This window comes from Anopheles aquasalis, chromosome Y (genome assembly GCF_943734665.1).
Source record: "Anopheles aquasalis chromosome Y, idAnoAquaMG_Q_19, whole genome shotgun sequence".
Taxonomy (NCBI): Eukaryota; Metazoa; Arthropoda; class Insecta; order Diptera; family Culicidae; genus Anopheles; species Anopheles aquasalis.
In genome coordinates, this window is record NC_064879.1 from 32,501 (window position 1) to 55,000 (window position 22,500).

Genomic DNA, 22,500 nt, shown 5'->3' on the forward strand with positions numbered 1-22,500 from the left:
TGGTGGTTCGCACACTTCGACGGACAGTACGTTGCTCGTCAAATGGAGCTGCACGCGGACAAGCCTCCGATCCTGCTGGTTGCTGGAAAAGACGATATGCAGATGTGCGAGCTAAGCCTGGAGGAAACCGCCTTGACTCGAAAGCGTGGTGCCGAGATACTTGAGCACGAGTTCAACAGAGAGTGGGAGCAACACGGTGGCAAACCGTACAATCGACTGAACGTGAAGAAGCTGTAGAATCTTTCGGCCGACCAATTCTAACGTAATGAGCAGCCTATTTTCGCTCCGTTATTTTCGCTACTGCGATCTGATACGCCCAGTATCTTAACAGTAGCTATTCCATTTTCTTATTCAAACAAACGTATTTCTTCGTGTTTAGCCCGCCCGCAAACCGATTCATTCACTGACTGTTTGTATCCTACACTTTAGCTACCAAATTCAAACAGCACACCGCTGTTGATGCGGTACGTACCTGTGTGGAATGTGCTGTGTCTTGGTTAGGTGCCTTTTTATTCGACCTTAGAAAAGAGAAAAGAAATCATCTAGTAAAACAAACAGATTACGTATTAGTGTGTTGGGAAATGACGCGTTTTTAGGTGCACCGGTGAATGCATACTCTTCCTGTAGCTAAATATATGAATTCACCAACATTCCTTCTTCGCAGCTAACCATGGAAGCTTGCGAAATGTGGTTTCCATTCAAAACAATTGTTATAATTTCAAAAATGTGTGAGACCGGCAAATAGAGGAAAGAGAGGAGAGATAGTTATGAATATACAAATAAACATATATTTTAACTGCTATTATTCTAATAAAATGATAAAAGTTAATTATCGATCACAACGATGAGTTACTTAGTTACTTTCGAAACATAACCTGCCGGTTCCTGCAACCATATTGGACCCAAGTCTCAGGAACTTCTGTCCTAGCCAACCTCTTCGATGAAGCAGCTCGCGTATAAAAGGTCGTTCGTTTTTTTAAATGTGTTCTGTTGCCGTTTAGTTTTCGTAGTGGTGCACGCCAACCATTTATGGGTCACGTACTGGAAGAGGACACGTACAGGAAGTTCACTTCCGACTGATGCCCATTTTCATGGTCTAATGAGCGCAAACCAAGAATCGGTTGCAGCCACAGCACACAGACGCACCAGAGTAAACAAATGGTAGCCGTACAATTTTTCCCATTTTGTAAATCTGTATGATGAAAATTGTAGTTTAATCCATTGGTATGAAGCATAAACTATTCCGTGTAACACAGACGCCCAGAAACACCGTTGAACGCCGAGATTGTGAGCCGTGATAGTGGGGGCAGCCGTCTGTATAGTTTCCATCGCTTTACGAGTCTACGCCATTCAGCAGGAATCCTTGCTCGTTTCCGGTGCGACGTAGGCGTGAACCTATGCCAACGCATAACGCCGGCATCCCTTCAGACCCACGCACAACAAAACCCAGACGGCCTCGTCATTGTGCATCACGGAGCACGGTTGTAACCGGAAACTGCCAGACCGCGGTGATGGTACCAAGGGGACAAGCATGCACCGCTGCTGCCCATCAATCGCGGCACATTCCGGCGTACGATGAACCTCGCATGCTACGTTGTAAATATAAATAAACAGCCGCGGCTGGCAGACGGTTAAGCGCAGGGGGGACCGCGGTTCCCTCATTTCCATCACCAGCCGTTGAAAGGAAAAGTCTCCTTATGGCGGTATGTGCGAGAGAGATAACACGCAAAACGGAAAACAATAAATTAGACCAAGCGATCGACGCCGGTACGTGTGCGCCGAGATCTTCAAACGGTGCACATGTGGCGGGGCGAGCAATCGTCCCGGTCCCCTCTGACATGGATGCGCACAGGCATGCTTACCCTACTCAGGATGTTCACCCTACTCAGAGCTCACCGAAGACGCAAACTCGGCGCGAGTCCGCGATCATCTTGTCCAGAGCTCGCAAGTAGCGGTGGTGATGAGCAGCGTCATGCGTGCTAGCGTCGTCGTCGTCTTCACCGTGGTGCCGCGTTGGTCGCTGTAGGGGTCTCTGAAAATAGAATTTTCCTGTGATTTTCTTTGCCTTCTCTCGCTCCGCTTCCGCTCTCGCTCGCTCATTGCCCCGGGGGGTTTGCTACAAGCAGTAACGGTTGTTGTTGTGCTTTGGTTCGCCTTTGCTTGGTTGCTGGTGACACACACGCACCGATTGGTTGCCTACCGGCGGGCAGGTGACGCTCGTCTAGGAGGGGTGCTGCTGCTGCTGCTGCTGAAGATGCTCTTTCTTCGCGGGGGTTCGCGTCTCGACCGATCGCAGCACACCACAACCGAGCACAGAGTTGGTGTCGCGCCGACAGTCATCGACGAGCCGACCTCAGTCTGTTCAGTGATGCCGCACGCCGTGATCCGTATGCCGGCGGGCGCTGTCGGTGCCGGTACCGGTGCCGGAGTGGGCCGCGGTGGCCATCTGAACGAGCAGCAGAACCGTGGCATTCGCATCGGTTGCTGTCGCGTCTGCACGTGTGTTAATCTGCACTTTCTGCTGTCGAAGAACGGTATCCTGAAGTGTTTCGAGCTGATCCTCGGGTGGTTCTGCCAGACCATGTTGATCCAGTTTGGGCTCGACACGGCCAAGGAGATTGGTGAGGCGTTCCTCGGTTTTCTCACCTGCTGCTCGGCCTTCCTCATAACCACCAGCACGCTCCTGTTATGTTACACCATCTCGGCTCGCACCTTCCACCTGGTGCGGCAGTCCATCTTTGTAAGAATCCTGTCGGACTTGGCAGTGGTCACACGTGATTGCTAGTAACCGAGGCGCTTTCTCTCTCTCTCTCTCTCTCTCTCTCTCTCTCTCTCTTTGGCAGGAGGTAGTGTATAATGGGCTTGCCTGCGCGATGTACCTGAGTGCCGCTTCGTACCTTGGTTTCGCCGTAAATGTGTTTCTGTATCCGAAGTTTCTGATCTTCAAAAACACCGGTGGCATCCATAGCGCTTACCCCGCCATGACGGCCGTTTATGTGAGTATCCGAGTCCTGCGTAGCCGCTAGGATAGGAAACCCCATTCTATGAAGCCAATTTACTGCCAAATGGCGCCGGATAATTCCTCTCATTAATCCTCTCAACCCCTTTTCTCGTCACTATTTTTTTTCTTCTCTACAACAACAACGAACATCGATCGAAAACATTAATCTTCCATCCGGTCTCTCACACACACAGTACATGGGCGGTATTGTGGGGCTGGTGTACGGTGTGGACGCATTCGTTGCCTTCCGGCATCTGAAGGGATACTCGTGAGACGCGGTGGTGACTGGATAATGTTGCTCCAGCAGTCATGGCAGAAGCAGAAGCAGAAGCAGAAGGCTCCAGCAGTCATGGCAGCCGTGCGTCGGCGCTTCCTGGTTCGAGTGTGTATGGTACATGTGTGCATGTGTTGCTGCAGTTAGTGTAAGATAAATTGAAAATGTAAAAAGTATTGTTTGGGGTTTTTGGAATAAAAGAAGAGCCTTGCGATCTGGACGTGGGCTACCTGGACTGCTCCACCCTGGGATCCGGGATCCTTCTACAATCAATGTCATCGATTCTTCACTCCTGCCCTGCTCTGTCAACCGCGGTAGTCAGCATTATGATCCGGATCGAATGGTGAAAGAAGTATCGACCAGACCAGACAGAGACAAGCAGACGGGGGGAGCGAACGAGCGAGCGCGTGATGACATCGAAGCGAATCAGCCAGCGGTGAGCTAGCCAGTCAGTCAGTCAGTCGGTCGATTGGTCGGTCGGAGCGAGCGAAATGAGAAGGACGCGGTATGGTGCGGTGCTCGAGCGCGCACGCGTGTATTTCTACCGTATGCCACCGCGATCAGCATCTCAGTCGACCAGCGGACACTGCACCTGACGCCTGCCTGATCCAATCGTACGCGCGCGCTCGCTCGCTCGCTCGATCGCGTACTCGCGCGAGCAACAAACAGAACCAGCCAGCTAGCCAGCGTCACGTCACAACAAAAAAACAGCAACAACAAACCGACGTGCACTACCAACACCTAACGGCCGCTAGTGCACGCAGCTAGCGCGGCTAATCAACCTGGGTTTACGGAAGGGTTTACTAGGCCGGGCCTCTCCGGTCGTGTACCAGTGGTGGCCCATTGTGTTGTGTGCTTTGCTGTTATCCGTATCGGTATTCCGAGCGTGTGGCTAGAAGGAAGGAGGAAGTGTAGTGCGTACGGTGCGGACGCCCCTGCAACGCGATTGGCACCGATCAGGCTGCTCTCCGCGAGAGTGGCGTGTGGCCGCACAAGGACTCCCCCGTGTTACCTGTGCCTGTGTGTTATCAACTCGTTGCTGTACCACAATCAAACACTCGGCGCAGGTTTCGTACGCGCCAGCAGCGTCAAGACCTCATCGACATCAACAAACGGACAAACGGACAACGCCGCAGCGGCCTGGCGGTTCCGTGCGTCCTATAAATAGTGGTCCCGTGTGTGCGGGTGGCCCAGATAAGTCAGGGGCCACTGGGCGTTGTGCACGTCAGTGACCTCCGCTCTGCGCTTTCTAAGCACATCACCACCAGTTAGCAGCAGCAGCAGCAGCAGCAGCATGGCGCTGGAAGGTGATCAGGAGGCTGCACCACGGATGCTGATGGCCGTGTCCGAGACCGAGGAGGTATCGAAGGGTGGCGGCGCTGGTGAGGACGATGGTGCACTGGCCCAAATGGTTGCCTACGCCGCCAAACTGATCGAACAGCAACAGCAACAGCAGCAGCAACAGTACGAGAGCGAAGGTAAGGCGGCTGTAAGGCGTAAAGTGGCAGCGCATCGTAACCCGAGCACTGTCAAGGCCAGCGCAGCAGTAGCACCAGCAAGCACCTCCGCCGATGAAAGTTTTGTCAGAACATCTCAAGGCAATCTGTGCGGTGTGTGTTTGTGTGTTTGTTGTGTGCTGTTCTACCCCTCCACATTTACCCACACTTGGTCACTGAAACGCCTCAACGTCTACTTCTTTTTAAAGCACCTCGTCTATCGATCGCCAGGAATCGCTCGCATCAATTAACTCGCCGATTTGAGGCTCTTTGGAGTGAAAGTGCACCGCACCAACACCGCACAAAAGGCATGATGAAACGGGGGGTGTTGTTGGTGGCAGTGCGCAACAATGCGCTGGACTGCGCGCACGCGCGCGCGCGTGCTTACGTTTGACAAATTCACAAACGGAATGCTGCCACGCTAGCAGCAACAAGCAATAGTGTGCCCTTTTTTTGCAGCACCCTTTCTTCTCTCTGTCCCGCAAAAGCCAGGTGCGCTGCCACAACAGCAGTCTGCGCTGTGGCTGTGTTCCCCCCGCTAGGGGCGGATTCACGCGGGAACTTTGAGTTGGAGTTGGAGCGGGAGCGGGAGCTGCTCGCCTCGCGGCAATGACATTCTCCGCTCCGTTCGGTTTCTGGCGCCGGCGGGGGTGAATGGGGTGTCGTGCGTCCCATACATACGCCACCTCTCGCACACCTGTCCCCCTACGGAAGGATGGTCCTCCGCCGCCGATGGTCATGGCCGCGGTGCAGGAAGTGTTGCCGCAAGGACGCAACCCCTTTGGTGGGCACCTGGAAAAACCAAGCCTCGTCGAGCGCTGGTACATGGTTTTTGGTACAGAAATCCCCGAGCGCTCTCCCCGCTACCAGCAGCACGATGGAAGTGGATCACCTCCCTCCGGCCCCAGGCGGGGAGGGGGGGGGGGGTCGCTATTCGTCACAGGCGTTGGCACTGCTTGTGGCTGATACTCGACTCGCTTGATGATGCTCGCCTCTTTTGCAACCGTATCATTCCTCACCTCCCCTGTGCCCGATCGCTTTTCGGCCGCCATCGCTTTGGGTTGCATCGTCGGTTGTTGCAGGCACACAGACATTACTCATTGCTCCCATTACTCATACCCCACGCGGGCGGGCTAATAATGATGCGTTTCAGCTGGCGCCCCCCCCCCCCCCCCCCCCCCCCGCCACACCCCTTCATCAATCAGCAATCGTGAGCGAGCGCCGCCGTATCGCGATCTCGATGCGCCAGACTGCCATCGAGCATGTTGCGTCGCATCTCGCCAAGCTCCTGCGTGCTGTCTCTTCCCCCTTCCCTTTCCTGCAACCCGTCCGCTGTAGGGGTGATTTTTGGTGGCCCCACTATCGTATGGTCATCGTCACTTTGGCTCGTAACGCCACCGCGCCACCCGCCAGGTCGCCACGTTTGGCGGAAATGATCAAGGGGATTATCGAATCGTCCAGAGCAAACCGATAATCAAGCGTTACCTCCCTCACTGCAAAGGGTGCTAGGGCAGCCGGGTGCAGTGCATCCCTCGGGGCAAGCAAACAGACAAACTGCGTGTGCCAACCTGCCAGGCCGTTTCCTTTGCCGGCCCCTGTACTGCACCCACCAATCAATCTCGTGCGATCATCTCTCCTTCCACCCAACCAGGGGGGTGGCGGGGGGGGGGCTGCAGGAAGTAAAAGGAGGGCCTGGACGGACGGCTGGAGGAAGTGAGCTCGCAATTACCACTGCACCGCTTCGTTCCGTCCCGCGGAATTTCTGGCGGAAAAGCACGCGCCATGTTTTTCATTCCATTCCTCTAACGCTGGAGCTGAAGGAGGAGGAGGAGAAGGAGGAGGTGGAAACGGGGGAGCTTCGGGAGCATGACGAGCAAACAAACAATGGGACATTTTCGAGCAGGTGGTGGTGGTGTTGTTGAGGGGGGTTGGGGTAACTTATAAATCAACCAGCGGCGCCGCTATCATCGTTCGTTCTAGTCGCTTCTTCTGCATGATGATGATGATGGTGCAGGGAAGGGCGGGCGAGGGAGAGAGAGAGAGGCACGAAGTAGGCACGTTGCGCCATCGAACGTAACCCAGCTGACGCCGATCATGAAAAGATCGGCACGAATCATTCTGATGCCGTTTGCTGCTGCTGATGATGATGGCTTTTTCCGGTCCAGAGAGGAGCACCAGCGGCAGCAATAACGCAACGCGAGATCGGGATTTGGAGTAGCGGAGATCTGGGCAGGCGAGTCAACGAGCGAAAAGTGGGACACAATTCGGTGCCCGCGCGCTGCCTGATTTACTGGAACGTGCTGGAAGAAGTTGGCGACCTCCCAATTTGTTGCGAGACGCCACCCCACACCCCTTGCTTCACCAAAAAAAAAACAAAAAAAACAACAAACCATCAACCGACGGTGCGCCGACTACGTGCGCAGATTAAGTGATCAATTGAGGGCGTTCTCTCGAACGTTCTCGAGCCTAATCCAGCGCTCTCTAAGAGGCTATTCAACTGGTAGCTTCCAGTCTCTCTCTCTCTCTCTCTGCCCCCTCTCCCCCCGGAAAGGACGTCATGCTAATGCTTTCATTTAATTTTGTGCAAAGACTTCGACTTCAGGCGAAGTCGGTCAGTTCAGCACGCCCAATGCCGTTCAGCCTGCTCAGACTCAGACGGTCTGGTGTCGGTCTCAATTCCTGCAACCTGCTACCTGTTTTGCAACTGTGCAAACACGCGACTGTTTGTCAGGTTTCCCTTAGACCCAGGTATAGACCATTGGCATTTTACTGGCATTTGACTTCCCAACTAGTCACACCAAAGAAACCGAATTGAGACGAAACTCTCTATCGAGCCTTTCCAGCGCCCCTAGACGCTGTAAGAGTGAGATCTTGGGTCTTGCTTGGGTGGACAATTAAAAAAAAAGGGGCATTCCGACTTGTTCCAACCGCTTACCAAGGGGCAAGAGGCCCTGTATCACGTGCCGTCAATCGCGCGTCGGATAAGGTCGCTGCTGGATGTGGCTCGAGCCCGCCACCAAACAACAACATCAGTAGCAACAGCAGCAACATTCGTTCTCGCACTTCAGGGCACTACGCTCCATCCATCGCCAAACCAGTCCTGGTTCTGGTCTCCAGACATGGCTAATGAGGGGTGCAAACGGATCTAATTGAGTCGTCGTTCCAGTTCCGTTCGAAGTTGGTGCCGAGTGAGGCGCTAACGGTATCGCCACGGGCCACGCTTAGTGAAAGGAGAAGTAGGAGTACGCGAGGTGGTACGCGCCCAGCAAAGCCGCAATGTGCTCCGTTTTTCTGGGGCCCCCGAGGCGCGAGGCGGGGGGGGGGGGGGTTGCTTTGGGGACCTTGAACCGGGCGCGGTGCGGTCGCGCAGCCTCCAGCACTCCAGCACTAGATCCATCAGAACTTTCTGTCCACGGGCTCAGAGAGATAGACACGCGGACAGATTAAGGTGCTGTCTTTTGGCTGATGGTGGGAAGAGAGGCCCGGTGGGGGCCTTGAGCGAGCTCCGATTCGATTCGATGCAAGCAAATCAATACATCAAGCTCGACTTACCAACTTAGCGCGGCCCGAAAGGTCAATCAACCTGCTGCATGGGATTGAAATGAAGATCCAATCGACAGAGGGAGGGAGAGAGAGAGAGACAGAGAGAGAGAGAGAGAGAGAGAGAGAGAGAGAGAGAGAGAGAGAGCAGTCCCCAACCCTGTTGTGGTTGGGGTGACTGGTTTCACTTTCAATTTCGCAAACACTCGCAAACGGGGAAGACCTTGCGAGCGAGCGGACTTGCGACCGCGAAGGACAGAACCGTGGAGGTGTGTGGGTGGTGGTGGGTCTGCGGGAGATACCGGACGTCGGGGGATGAACGGGAGAGGAAGAGCTGTGGTGGAAGGGAAGTGTTTGAGTTTGCTTTACCGTTTTGAGGGAAGCAGAAGGGTTAATGGATACGGTAATCGGTACTATTAATTGAGACAGTTTTGCTCGGGCGTCTCTCTGCTTCCCCCCTGGCGCGCGCGCGCTAATCCTTTGCCCGGGGCGGGTGGCAATCCGTCACTCACTGGGCGAACGACCGCACTGACACGAGCACGGATTTCGTCGATTACTAGACACTACTACCCTTCAGCTGCTGCTGCTGCTCGATGAATAAGGGGAAGGTTTCCATTTTGAGCTCTTGGCAATGGCGGTGGATTATTGCGCGGCCACGCAATAACGTGGACATCTGATTACTGTACTTTCTCTCTCTCTCTCTCTCTCTCTCTCTCTCTCTCTCTCTCTCTCTCTCTCTTTCACTTTCACTTTCTCTAGTACCCATGGTTTCGATGGACGGCGAGGCACATCCGAACATGACGCTGGCCGCGATCGGGCTGGGCGTACTGGTAGCTCTGATTATCCTGATCATCCTGATCGCATTCATCACACGCCGGGAGCGAAGGTACCGTACATATATACACTAGTGATGGGCAAAACGGGCCTCAGCCCGGAACCGATTCCGAACGATTCCGGCGATTCCGGTAGATTGTGACCGACCACCGAAACATACTGTCACTTTACAGGCCCCATAACTATGCTTCCAGTGAACCAAATGTTATGAAATTTGAACTGAAAGTCCCTCGAAGATGCACCTTTCAAACAAAAATACTCACATTAGGATAGCGCTAACAGACATTTTCTTATGCAAAAAGTCCTGTTTATGTATTAAAGGGGGAATTTCGGTATTTTAGGGTCAAAAAAGGCCCGTTTTTGACGATTTTTTGTGACGTAACCATTCCACTTTATTTTTTCACGTAAATGGCATATTTATCTTAAACTTTTGAAGAATATTTGACATTGTTTTGAGCAACATTCATTGAAAAATTAATCCGTGGCATCAAATTTTGGTAGCCATGTCGGCGAAAAGGTACTTTTTCCGGAGCCCATCGTAGCGACATGACGGGTCAGCAGAAAAATACAAATGGGTACTTGTTTGAAAGATTATAAGTTTATCTAGCCCTGGAGAGTTTTTGTTGATATTCATGTGCTTCGATTTTTGGCAGATTTTTGAAGTTCATGAAAGTGATGCTTTTGTCATTTTGCCTAGAAACACGAGTTTTACATAATTATTTAAAAAAAAAGTATCAACTATTTTAATGATATCTCGACGGGCTTACCTGGGAAAGAGTGTAAAGATTAACTGTAAAATCTTTAATCGATCGGCCCAGTAGTATTTACGGTACAAGGGGCACCGTCTTTGAAAACGTTGTTTTTGAGAAACGCTCTTCAAAGTAACGTGCTGCATGGAGCCTTGTATGAAACGCGGATTTTCAAACATTTTTATCTTTGTCAGTTTTGCTTCGATTCATCCAAAACTTTTACCCAATGTTCTTGAAAGGTTCAGCATCCAGGGAAAAATGTTAAAAATATGTGTTGCAAAAAAAAACAAATTAAATACTGAAGTCCCCCCTTAAACAACGAGTGTTGTGGGAGATTGCAGCAATTAGCTCTTAATTTTCATGGTCAAACCATACCATTGTCAAAACAGAAAAGCCACTAACTACTTTTTAGTGTAAAAAAATTAGCGCAAATTTGCGAAATGGCGCCAAAGCCGATAAGAACAATCACAGTGCTGCGCCGAGCTTCCCCCCCGCCCCCCTCCCCACAATTGAACTCAATTCCCGGAATCGACTCGGGGATCGGTACCTGTAACGCGGCCAAAGCTGTGGGTAGGCTGACCTTGATCATGGCTAAGTGGTCGATGGCGTCTTTCTCTACTGGAATGTTCAAGATCAAGGTCACGATCAACGTTTACCTGACCTTGGCTCTACTAAAACAACGGGAGTCAGGCAGCAGCAGCAGCAGGTAGGCCACGAAAGCGTAAACAAAGCCGTAAACTAAAACAAAACTATCAACAACTACGCTGCGAATAGCGTACCAAAGCAGAAGCACAGTCACTGCGCTGCGCTGCGCCGCACTTTCCTCCCCGAAATTCCAGGAATCGATCTGGGTCGGAGTCGACTCGGGCACGGAATCCAATTCGGTTTTTTTGCAGCCGTGGAATCGGAGTGGAATCGTGGGTGCGATTCCGAGCGCCCATCACTACTGTACACCATATTCTGCACCTGAACTTGAACACAAACGCTAACCAACCAAACTCTTTTGCCATTTTAGTCCTCATACGAAGATGACCATCATCAACACCAACACCAATCCGATACCGACCATCTCGCAAAGGCTCTCCTCCCACACCCAACCACAGTCCCAGCCGCAGGTGTCGCGCTGCGTTACCTTCGCCAACGACTACGAGCTGCACGATGTTGTTGTGACGCGAATGTGACGCGATACTGAGGCTGCGTGGTGGCGCTTAGCCAACGGTAGATAGCTTTATTGGACATTATTAAGGGTCACAGTCCCTCCACTAGCCAGCCGCACCAGCGAGAGAGAGAGAGAGAAACGTGGGGGATCATGCAAAGCGCTCGGAGCGCAGGATTGGATGTCGGGCACCGGCTGGCACCGGGCCGGGCACTTCACTTTCTCTCTCTTCCTCTTTCGCTCTCTCTCTCTCTATCCCGATTTTTCGGCTCTCTACACATGTATGTATAATATAATATGTATAATATAATAGGGTAGGTCGACGACCTCCGAGGAGGTCCTTAAACACGTGAATAAACGGAACGAAACGTCAGAGCGCATTGCGGCATAGGTTCACCCTTCTTCGTAGACGTATTTGTAAGGCATGAGGGTAGGTATGAGGGGGGGGGGGGAGGTGAGTGGGGAGAGGGACGTCCTCAGCAGCGCCCCAGCACCATCGCCAGCAGGGCCATCCGCACGTACATGCCGTACTCGGCCTGCCGGAAGTACGCCGACCGTGGATCGTTGTCGATCTCGGGGCTGATCTCGTTGACACGTGGCAGCGGATGCAGTACGGCCATGCGCCGTTTCGCGAACGTCATCGCCTGCGGTGTCAGCACTAGCTGACCACAACACTGGATCGGTGAAACAGAGGAGAAAGGAAGAGAGAGAGAGAGAGAGAGAAGTTAACCGACAATAGATTAAAGAGAGAGAGAGAGAGAGAGGGAGAGAGAGTCTGCGTGTTACCTTCTGGTACTCCTCATCGGTGGCGAAGCGTTCACGCTGGATGCGCGTCATGTACAGGACGTCCGTGTCGGCGATCGCACTCTCGACGGTCGGGAACTGCCGTTGCGCGATACCCTTCCGGTCGACAAACTCCCGGACGCGTTCCGGCATCTCTAGGCCGGCCGGGCACACGTACCGGAGGCTCACATCGTACAGCGTGAGGAGACGGGCGAGTGAATGGACCGTGCGGCCATGCTTCAGGTCACCGACCATCGTGATGGTGATCCCGTTGACCGTGCCCAGTTCCTCCCGGATGGTAAAGATGTCCAGCAGGGCCTGCGTTGGATGTTCGCCTACGCCATCTCCCGCATTAATCAACGGTTTGCGACAGTGATGAGCAGCTCGCTAACAGTGCAGAAAACGAGGGAGAGAGAGAGAGAGAGGATAAAAGTGTTCAGAAAGCGATACAGAAAACGAAAAAAAGAGAGAACGAGGAGAACGACAGCACTTACCGCAACGGCACCCGGTACCGGATGGCGCAGGACAACAACATCCGCATACCCTGCCATCACCTGGATACTATCCTCGAGTGTTTCCCCCTTCCGCGCCGACGATGACGACTCGTCAACGTGAACAACGTGGCCACCGAGCCGCTGCATCGCGGCCGCAAAGCTACAGCTCGTCCGCGTGCTCACCTCGTAGAAGATGGACGCCATCACCTTACCCCGCAGCAAATCATCGAGCGGCCGATCCTTAACCACACGCGAGCGCATCGTCTGCGCCAGATGGAACAGCTCGTTCAGGTGCTCCTTGGTGAACATGTCGACCGTGAGCACGTGGCGACCGATCAGGTTAAGCTCGAGGCCGTGCCGTGTGCCTAGATCGGATGAGGATGCCAGCACCGACCGGATGGCGGTACCGGCACCACTAGAGTCGCAACGAACCCGCGGAACAGGTGAAACGACTGGTGGTGGTGGTGGTGGTGCTGGCGATGGTGCCAGTGCCGGTGCTCCCGGTGCTCCCGGTGCACCAAAGTGAACGGCCGGAGTAGTCGTCGCCTTGGTCGGTGGTGTTGCCTGTACCTTGGCTTCCGGTGAGGCCGCAATCAGCAGTCGAATAAATTCGTCGTTCATCTCGAGCTCGGGCTCGAGGTGTGCCGGCAGATGGCGCTCCGGTGAGGTTCCGCCAGCCGTGGGGGTACTGTACGGGAGTAGCTTACGGACCGGCCAGTCACGCACGTTCTGACCGAAACCGGGGTTAGCCAGGACGACACCGTCGACGTAGGCCGTCTCGCCACGCAGCACCACCCGGTGGACGCGCCCCTTAACCCGCATCCCGGCGAACGGGGTCCAGTGGGCTTTCGAGTGTGCCGGCCGGTCCGGGATCGTCCACTCCTCGTCAAAGTCAACCTCGACGTAGGTGTTCGGTTGGTCGGGCAGATTGAAGATACGCTTCGGGTTCCGGTGGAACTTGAGGATGAGCTGCTCCACCGTTAACCGCCCCTGGCTGACCGCGTTCAGTAGCAGCGGAAGGATCGTCTCGAGCCCGGGAAACCCGGGCGGCGCGTTCGGTGATTCCTTCTCTTCGCGCGTGTGCGGTGCGTGGTCGGTGGCGAACACGTCGATCACGTCCAGGTTGTCCCAGAGCGCTTGCTGGTCGTCGGGCGAGCAAAGAACGGGACGGACCTGGGCCCACCCGGGCCCACCCACCCGATCGATGTCGGCCGTCGAGAGGAAGAGATGGTGCGGGCAAACCTCGCACGTCACCCGCAGACCACGCTCCTTCGCTGCCTTTATCATGAGGATCTCTTCCTTGCGTGCCACGTGGCACACGTGGATGGGACGGTCGGTGAGCCACGCCAGCAGCAGCACCGTACCCATCGTTTCCCGCTCCGCGTGCACACAGAGCGGTGCACGGCGGGGCCAGGCCGCCAGATGGGCCTGCCACAGGTGAATGCTGCTGGCCAGCCGGAGTGTCGTGAACGTTTCGTTAAGGTACATCTTCAGCCCGGCGGCCTGCCCCGCCAGCTCACTCACCGTGCCACAGTTCGTGGCGGACGCACCGACAAACAGTGCGTAATCACAGCGGGCACCCTTCTGTGCCAACTCCTGGGCATACTGCAACGATGCCCGGTCGATGATCGCCGGCTGGGTGTTGGGCATCGCGAGTACCATCGTCACACCGCCTGCCAGTGCCGCCGCCGTACCGCTGGCGAACGTTTCCTTGTGCGGTGCGCCCGGTTCCCGCAGGTGGACGTGCACATCGATGAAACCCGGCAGCTTGGTCATCCGGCGCCCCGCGATGCAGTCCGTGTGCGTCTTCATCGGTGGTGCTCGGCCGATCAGTCGCATCGCTTCCACCAGCAGCTTCGTACACTTGACGTCCGTCATCAGCGGGATCGAGTAGTCGACGGCGAGCCGGCGTGTCCGGTAGCCGTGGGTCATGAAGCACGAAACCCGGCGGGCACCGCTGCCCCTCATCGGCAGGTTGATCACCAGATCGAACTGCTTGTTCGCCAGGTACTCGGCCAGATGGCGTAGCTCTTGGTTGTTGTTGGTGTTGCTAACGGTGCCACTCGTACTAGTGGCCGTGGTGGTGGTGGTGGTGCTCGTGCTCGTGGTGGTGGTGGTGGTGGTGGTGGTAATACTGCTAGTGCCAGTTGTGCCATTACCGGAGCCCGGTGCACTCTCCTCCGCCTCCAGATCGTCAAAAGTCCACTGGACGCTCTCCACCTATGTGCAGCGAGGGAGCCAAAGGGAGAGAAAAAACAATGCTCGATTTAGTTCCACGTTCAGCCTATTACTTCGCTTAATGTTGTATGTATGCCCGTACAGGCAGCTCGCTACTTTGAAAAGCGTTTCCCAACGTTTTCACAGTCGGTGCCCATCCAGTACCGTAAAAACTACTGGGCCGGTCGATTCGAAATTTTTAACACATAATCTGTACACTCTTTGCTAGATAGTCCCGTCGAGACTTCATGAAAATTGTTGATAATTTTTTTTAAACAAATCTTTAAAAATCGCAAAATGACAAAAAGCATCACTTTTTCAACTTCAAAAATCTGCCAAAAATTGAAAAATACGAAATTTAACAAAAACTCGACGGGGCTACCTAGATAAACTTATAATCTTTCAAACTAGTATCGATTTGTAGTTTTCTGATGACCCATCACGTAGCTACGATGGGAACTGTTTTTGAAGCGAATCAAAAGACTTGACCCTTAAGATTTAAGCGACGAACCCGGTTTGATGAATTGTGATCACTTTTCATCAACTTCAAAAATCTGGCAAAAATCGAAAAATGGGAAATTCAAACAAAAGTCAACGGGTATAGCTGGATAAACTTATAATCTATCAAACGAGTATCGATTTGTATTTTTCTGATGACGCATCACGCAGCTACGACGGGCACCGGCAAGTACCTTTTCGCAGACGCACCTTCAATTGAATGTGATGCCGTGGATGAAGTTTTTTTAATAATCTCCCTCAAAAAAGAACTAAATATTCTTCAAATGGTGTTGTTTAATATGCCATACATTTGAATAAAATAAAAGGGAAGGGTACGTCAGAAAAAAAACTTCAAAAATGAGCCTTTTTTTGGCCAGAAATGACCGAATCACCCCTAAAACGTTAATCAATATCAACATCGAATGTTTAGTTCTTTTCAGTTGCAAAATGTTCTTGATGCTAAGAGCTACAACCAACTACAATCTAAAGAAACCTGTAAAAACCCAGACCCAGAAGCGTGAAGCAACTTCATCAATCATATTAAAACGGTGCGACTTACAGGGTGTCGCTCCGAAGAAAGTAAAAACCTGTTGGTGGAGTTAAACGCGATAATATTTTTGTTTTCCTTGCAATGAGAAAAGCATACAACACAGGATAAACACGAAATCAGTTGATATGTGCATCGTTTTTTCTTTTAAATTACTTTCCTTACGAAAATGGCATATCGAGAGTGTATCTTTTTGCAAAACAAAGTTGGCCTGGAGATGGTAGCTACCAGCGAACCGCGACACGATATCACGTGCCATGAAGGTACCGTGAGATGGGATCCGATGAGCCGAGAATGGAGAATTTCAATGTCAAATCCATAAAAATTTTGACAATCGACATTCTCTGTTATTCTCGGCTCATTCTCGGGAAATTCTCGCTGTCCTCTAGAAGCATTCAATCAGCTCACGTTCAGGTGTTGGCCATTCCAGCCTGCTTAAATTACAACAGCCGTCGATGCAAGCGGTAGCGGGAGTAAGGAGGAAGGCGAGGAAGCGTTTTGCAACAACCCATCGCCCGCAGCAGAAATCGAGAGCTGCACTCGTGTGCACTGGGTTATCTCTTGATTAACGCGCCCTCGGGCCTCTTCAAAATCGGAATCGACAAAGCCAGCAAAGGTGGTTCCGCCTGCCACTCTGCCACTACTACCCCATCGATTGAGCATTGAGCTGCTGCTTGAGGCTCCGCTCTTTCAGAAAGGAGTTCGTTCTTAGCCCCCCACGTGCCGCACTCCCTGGATAGGATGGTGGTTCCGGATTAGCTCGAGCCGATGCTCGATGACCCACTCCAGTCGGATCGGTCGTCGATCGGCCTCGTCGGGCGGGCGGCTAACTTCATAGGAAAAGGCGATGCTCTACGTCACCCTACGGCCCTCTCTGTCACTGCCACTGCCATTCCGTACCGTCTAATCCACGGTCAATCAATTTTCTTAAGTGCTCCCCGTATGCGGAACTGGTCGGCCCCCGGGTCTCCTCTGGTCTGTTCTGAAAAATCATGAAATCACTTATCGAACCCTCGCAATCGCACCAACCGCCTTTTGGTGGGTGGGTTGTGGGTGCGCTCGGGTACCCTCCCGCTCTTGTTGTTGTTGTTTCTCCCTGCCTCGCCTCGCCTGCCCCGAGTATGTGCCTGCCTGCTCTGTTTCCTCGCTGTTACGCGTTACGGTACCCACCACCACCCCCACTGCGGGGGGTCGAACCCATCCGAGAATGGGGAGGTAGGAGGAGGTTTGCTACTTGGCCACTCGATGGAACCGCAATCATCGTAATTGAATTCACGGGGGCCCGGACCGCATCGCGGACATCAACGGCGCAACGCAACAACTTCTGCAACTTTCCTCTACACGGCGCAGGAAAAGGAGGAGCATAAGGGAGGTGTAAATGAAGTAGTAGGAGAGTGAGTTCCGATCGCAGAGAAAAGGGTCCTGGACTGGACGGGATTGGACGCATCATTGCTCAGCAGACATCTCAAGGACATGACCGTCGGCTGAGCAACGCCTACGTGATTGCCCCCCCCCCCCGCCCCCCTCTACAGGGCGCCTGGTGCACCGAAAGATCGTGCAGAATCAACTTCTCGGCTCTCTTCGGCACTCGTTGTTTAGCTGTACTGCTGCTGGTTCCGTTCAGTCGCTTGCTATCTTCTTCTGGGCTGAGAATGTTGCCCGCTCGATAAGCGAGGGCTGAGCACCTACTTCTACCGCAACTCCTCCACAAACAGCACACGCACACACAAGCATGGCACACTAGCGCTCCCAATTGCTCCACCAACTAGGCACCAATACTGTGCGATACGGTGATAAGGAGAGTGGTGTGCCCGTACCGCTCCCGTCGTGCCGTCGGGGCGGCGTGTCTGGTGGCGCGCGCCTTGGTCGGGGGTGTACGCACTCAGTTCCACCTTAGCCTCCCTAGAGTACCGTTGTGTGTCCAGGTCCCCAGAGTAGTAGTTTCCGCGCCCTGGGGGAAGGGGACTTCCAAGTTGCACGCGGTTCACGGGGGAACAGAGGTGGCCAGTGGAGGAAGGTCTGGTCGGTCGGCCGGAAGGAGGACGTAGAAGAGAAGTGCCGGCCATGTGGTTTAGTCAGGACCCATCAGGTGGAGTTGGTTGCGAGAGTCGAAATCCGGCAGTACTGGTACCAGTACTAGTGTAGTAGTAGTAGTTTTCGTGTTGGTGGTGGTGGTGGTAGTAGTGACCAGTGAACTCACTACCAGCGCACCAAAAAAAAAAAAAGGACACGCAAAAAAGGCAAGGTATCAAGGAGAAGAGGCGTGGGGGCGGGGCTAGGGACAGGATGGGCCGATCCCAGTCGAAGGAGTCGGCCGCCGGAAACAACCCGTGGGAGGCGGAAGCGGTGGCGCAGCGGAAGCGCGAGCGGCGCGAGCAGAGCGCCCTGGAGGCGGCCAAGGAGCAGGAACGGCGGGCCCGGAAGGCGCAGCGGCGCGCCGAAAAGGAGAGCAAAAAGCAGAAACGGCGCCAGAAGGGCCAGAAGCAGAAGCAGCGACGGTCCCGGTTGGACGAGCTGCGGGACACCGAACCGCCACCGATCGTGCGCAAATCGAAGGCCCGGCTGGACGAGAACGATTACGATTCGGAGGCGAAGCGCCGGATGCAGCACCAGCTCGCCTTCAACAGTGACATCTTCGTCCTCAACCAGCTCATGCTCGGTGTCCAGTTCTACGGCAACTTCGAGAGGTACTTCCGCGTAGGGGGGGAGGGGGGGGGGGAGGGGGTCAATCCTCGATCAGATCACGGTTCCACGAATCATCCTTTTGGACAACCACACACCCAAACATACACTCACACACACACCTCCACACCATTCAACCCAAGGAGCCTATCCAGCTCGTCGTCGTCGTCGTCGTCGTGGTTGCTGCTGAACGTGTATGTGTGCCCTCGTGCCAAACCGTCTGTGTCTGTGTACAGTGGTGCCTAGTGTGATGTGCGTGCGTGCATAAAAAGGACCTCGAGAAGGAGAGTCCTCGTGGACGAGCGAGCGAGTCGTCAATGGTGGCCTTGTCCGTTGGCTGGCCCTGTCACATCACCATCATCACCATCAACACCGTCATCGAAGGCTCGCGCGCCCGCAAGACCAGCGATAGAAGAGACAGATAGAGCTGATTCATTCGATCGATTGGTAGCGATAACCGATAACCGGTGTGTATCACACCACCCGGCCATTTCTCTACAGCAGCAGCAGCCAGGAATGCCATCACTTCGGCATAGAACGGGGAAGAATCTTGATCATCAAGTGCGCCAGGGTGAAGCGGGATGGTAATTTGCTCGACGCTACCACCATCTGCCAGCTCAGTGTCATTGATGCCCTTTGATGTTCTGATTAATTAGGATATAAGATGCTGGAAGGCCGGAGTGCTCTTCCTTCATCCAGCCGTTTGAGCGTTTTGTCTGCGACGGTTGTTGTTGTTGCACGCTCGCCGTGGCGCCTGGAATGTCATTGAGAAAACCGGCCACGGCAAAGCAAAGGAAAACCACAACAACAAATCACTGGGACGCACGTCATGCTCCTCCCGGGATGTTGTGGTGCCAGTGGGGAGAGAGAGAGAGAGAGCGAGGTGTTGCAAAGTGGCGCGAATGAATCAGGTGCATGAGCAACGCGCAGCGCAGCGCAGCGCGCAACGCAGCGCAGATTGACAGTGCGACAGTCACAGTCGTCGTCGTCGTCGTCGTCGCTGTTTACAGAACGGGGGATATCTGGTGGGAGATAAGGGCGCGTGGCCGCCGCAAATGTGATTTCCTCGTTGCCATCCGGCGCCGTTAGACCGGTGACGCCCGGTCTCTCTCTCTCTCTCTCTCTCTCTCTCTCTCTCTCTCTCTCTCTCTCTCTCTCTCTATCGCCCCTACTTCACCTTCTCTTGATGGTACGTTGGCGTTGGATACAGTGGAGTCTAGTAGTGGTGTACGGGACTTCCGATAGTTCATCCAGGTGCCCCCCACCCCTCCCCACCACTGTGGTATGCACGCTGGCTGGTCGGCTGGACCGCTTATCACTCTCTCCTGACAACCGCCTGTATCGCCTGGTATCGGGGTCGACGTGCCGTGACGTCATCGCGCACAGTTTTACCCAACCATCGTCACCATCACCACCATCATCACCATCATCATCATTATCATCATTCACTTATCAATGAAATGGCGCTAACAAAAAATGTGGCGTGGTTTCAATTCGTGTTTTCTTTTTTGTTTGTTTGTTTCAACACGTCACGTGTCCTGCGGCGACGTAGGGAGATGTGGGAAGCGGTCGAGCGGAACCGGGCCGAGGAGAACCGGCGGAATGGGCGCACCTCGCGCCACTGCAAAACGGTGATACTGCCGGATCGGTTGCTAGAGGCAGTGGACCGACGCGTCAAGTTTTACGCCAAGTATGTTGTGCCCGTTCGGATCGGGGTGACACTGTAGTGAATCCGTTTTCTTCTTCCCCCTCCCTCCCCCTCTCTCTCCGCCCAGGCACGGTCCATACAAGAACCAGCTGCTGCCCCTGCACGCCCAAACCTGTTACATCGTGCACGACAACATCGAGATCACGAACCCGGGCGACAGCTCGGTCTACAGCATCCTGACCGATGCGCCGATCTACAAGCTCGAGATCGAGGACACGATCGAGGAGAAGCTCAAGTGGCCCCCGGTGGGTGCTATCACCGCGGGTGCTGGTGGTGAGGTGGTGCGGCGTCGCCGCACCCAGTGCCATCACGGTTACATCAAGCTGCGGAGCGTCGAGTTCATCAAACCGAACAATCCATCCACGATAGCAGCAGCACCAGCAGCAGCAGCGCTATCGCTGGGATCGCCGGGACCGGGACCGAGCGGGTTGGCACAGCGGAGACCCACAGGAATCACCGCCACCGGCCATGGCTTCAGTCTCAGTGATAGTGATACTCTTGATGATGATGATGATGATGATGATGATGATGATGAAGAGGACGATGAAGAGGACGATGATGACGAGGAGGAACGAGAGCGGATGGTGGCCGGTCGGGCGAACCGTTCCTTCCGGAAGCTGCAGTTCCGTGACAGTATCGCCGCCATCAAGTCAAAGGGACCGATGCTGAGCAACGGTGTTGCCGGCGGTGGCAAGGGTGGCAAACCGGGCGTACCATCGACGTCGACCAGCTCGACATCACCGCCGAGCAGCGAGTACGATTACGCCTACATCACCGCGATCAACACGCACCAGCCGCTGAGCGTGATGCGATCAGCTGGTGGGGTCAGTGACCTTGACACCCCGCTCAGCACAACCGTCCTGCCCGATTACGCCATCACGACCATCAGCTGCCCGGTCGAGGTACCGGCGGTGACCGGCTACTACAGTGACGATGAGTCGGAGACGCTCGATAAGCTAACGGCACTGTATGGTGGTCCGGGTGGTGGTCCGGGTGGTGGTCCAGGCAGTCAACCCGCCCGACCGGAGTACGCACACTCCGAGCAGCGCCAGTACCTCAACTCGAAGGGCTTCCTGGCGTACTTTGTGAACCTGTTCCAGGATCGGTTGGCCGCCGAGCTGGAAATCCCGGCCGAGGACGTCCGGGAAGCGACCTGGAAGGGTGCGGTCGTGTACAGCGGGCAGTGGGAGATCATACCGGCCATCCTGTGCCCGTGGCCACGGGAAGCGACCGAGTGGGTCCACCGAAAGCGCGACGTTAAGATCAATCCACTGACGAAGCAAAAGTTCCAGTGGCCAACGGCCCCGATGATCCAGAAGGTGCGCTCGTTCGGTTGCCACGTCATACCGGTTGGGTACGCGCCGAAGCAGGGCCAGAACCGGTACCGCCAGCTCGAATGGAAGATCGTGTTCCCGGAGGCGGAGCGCTACCTCGAGAGTTGCCTGTCCAGCACGCAGATCAAGCTGTACCTGGTGGCGAAGCTGCTGCTGAAAACGTTCGTCGAACCGTCGTCCAGCCAGACGCTCGGTTGCTGCATGTTCGGCCTGGAGCACCTCCGGGCCCACCTGTTCTGGCAGTGCGAGCAGAACTATGCGGCCTGGCCGGAGGACTACCTCGGGGAGGCGTTGCTCCGCTTCCTGAACGCGCTGCTCGACCGCATCAAGACGCACAAGCTACCGGACTACTTCCTGCCGAGCCGGAACCTGTTCGAGAACGTGCCGGAGCGCGTGCTGGTCGAGCTGCACCGGCGGATCTTCCGGGTGACCGAGAACCCGGTCATGCACCTGCTGGTCGCGCTCCGGAACCTGAAGCTACCGAGCACCGGTGCGGCTGCGGTGGGGGCCCCGCACGCTCCCTTCTATCCGAAGTTGCGCGTGAAGCGCCTCTACTCCTACCTCGTCATCGACAACCCGCTCAAGATCGTCAATCCGATGCTGCAAGACGAGGACGAGAATCTGGCGGCCGAAGACTCGGATGAGGCGGCGGCGAACGAGCGCGAGATTGCGGTCGGTTCGATGGCCTACTACAACCAGCAGGAGGTCGAATCGCGCCGGAAGCGGACACGCATCGTGCGCTTCCTGGTGGCCGAGCAGCTGCGCAAGGATCGGGCGGAACAGCCGGTACGGCGCCAGTCGATCGAGTCGATCGATCTCACGGTAAGTAACGGCCCGTTCGCCGAGCGACATAACTCTTCTCTCACTCTCTCTCTCTCTCTCTCTCTCGCTCTCTGTGTGCAGTTCCTACCGCTCAAGCACATGGAGAACCTGCGCCGCCAGCTCATCTACAGTCTGTTCGTCGAGCACTTCACCGAGATGGCGCGCATCTCGTGCCAGTTCCGGGCCCTTAACCAGGCGCTCATCTATCTGCGCCAGTCGGAGCGGCTGTGCAACCTGCTGGCCGACGACGAGGGCGTAGAGGAGGCGCAACAGTACCTGACCAAGATCTACGGCCTGCGCCAGGAGTTGGCGAAGGCGAGCGCCAAGGGTCCGGAGCGGCCGGCCCTACCGCGCCGCACCAGCAG

General features: G+C 54.8%; 5 protein-coding genes across 7 annotated transcripts in view; 4 read left to right on the forward strand and 1 right to left on the reverse strand.

Moving 5' to 3' along the window:
• LOC126580019 (myosin heavy chain 95F) overlaps positions 1-842 on the forward strand; it is an 11,428-nt gene extending 10,586 nt beyond the window's left edge. For both annotated transcript variants that reach the window (XM_050243848.1, XM_050243849.1), the window contains one exon: positions 1-842. This exon is cut by the window's left edge and continues 158 nt beyond it. In XM_050243848.1, the coding sequence (XP_050099805.1) occupies positions 1-237 (237 nt within the window). In that variant the 3' untranslated portion in view covers positions 238-842.
• A 1,480-nt stretch (positions 843-2,322) lies between these two features.
• On the forward strand, positions 2,323-3,454 carry LOC126579748 (protein singles bar). Its single transcript, XM_050243299.1, has 3 exons — positions 2,323-2,740; positions 2,844-2,996; positions 3,196-3,454. The coding sequence occupies exons 1-3, from the start codon at positions 2,369-2,371 to the stop codon at positions 3,271-3,273; spliced, it is 603 nt and encodes a 200-aa protein (XP_050099256.1). The 5' UTR covers positions 2,323-2,368; the 3' UTR covers positions 3,274-3,454.
• A 413-nt stretch (positions 3,455-3,867) lies between these two features.
• Positions 3,868-11,091, forward strand: LOC126579696 (uncharacterized). Its single transcript, XM_050243243.1, has 3 exons — positions 3,868-4,753; positions 9,071-9,197; positions 10,910-11,091. The coding sequence occupies exons 1-3, from the start codon at positions 4,570-4,572 to the stop codon at positions 11,073-11,075; spliced, it is 477 nt and encodes a 158-aa protein (XP_050099200.1). The 5' UTR covers positions 3,868-4,569; the 3' UTR covers positions 11,076-11,091.
• The window catches only part of LOC126579694 (CAD protein), a 20,648-nt gene continuing 9,231 nt past the window's right edge, over positions 11,084-22,500 (reverse strand). For both annotated transcript variants that reach the window (XM_050243240.1, XM_050243241.1), the window contains exons 5-7: positions 12,328-14,547; positions 11,837-12,220; positions 11,084-11,724 (exon numbers count right to left, since the gene is read on the reverse strand). In XM_050243240.1, coding sequence (XP_050099197.1) covers positions 11,527-11,724; positions 11,837-12,220; positions 12,328-14,547 — 2,802 coding nt within the window. In that variant the 3' untranslated portion in view covers positions 11,084-11,526. The remainder of the gene's footprint in view (positions 11,725-11,836; positions 12,221-12,327; positions 14,548-22,500) is intronic.
• The window catches only part of LOC126579695 (uncharacterized), a 6,404-nt gene continuing 1,390 nt past the window's right edge, over positions 17,487-22,500 (forward strand). Inside the window, exons 1-4 of the mRNA XM_050243242.1 lie at positions 17,487-18,276; positions 19,824-19,961; positions 20,047-22,135; positions 22,217-22,500. The exon at positions 22,217-22,500 is cut by the window's right edge and continues 1,390 nt beyond it. Coding sequence (XP_050099199.1) covers positions 17,876-18,276; positions 19,824-19,961; positions 20,047-22,135; positions 22,217-22,500 — 2,912 coding nt within the window. The 5' untranslated portion in view covers positions 17,487-17,875. The remainder of the gene's footprint in view (positions 18,277-19,823; positions 19,962-20,046; positions 22,136-22,216) is intronic.

Bases quoted from the DNA above. Each gene is read 5' to 3' on its own strand.
- LOC126579696 (XM_050243243.1), top strand. From the start codon at position 4,570: ATGGCGCTGGAAGGTGATCAGGAGGCTGCACCACGGATGCTGATGGCC. The intron at 4,754-9,070 runs GTAAGGCGGCTG...CACTTTCTCTAG, and splicing joins GCAACAGTACGAGAGCGAAG to TACCCATGGTTTCGATGGAC. The intron at 9,198-10,909 runs GTACCGTACATA...TTGCCATTTTAG, and splicing joins ATCACACGCCGGGAGCGAAG to TCCTCATACGAAGATGACCA.
- LOC126579748 (XM_050243299.1), top strand. From the start codon at position 2,369: ATGCCGCACGCCGTGATCCGTATGCCGGCGGGCGCTGTCGGTGCCGGT. The intron at 2,741-2,843 runs GTAAGAATCCTG...TCTCTTTGGCAG, and splicing joins TGGTGCGGCAGTCCATCTTT to GAGGTAGTGTATAATGGGCT. The intron at 2,997-3,195 runs GTGAGTATCCGA...TCACACACACAG, and splicing joins CCGCCATGACGGCCGTTTAT to TACATGGGCGGTATTGTGGG.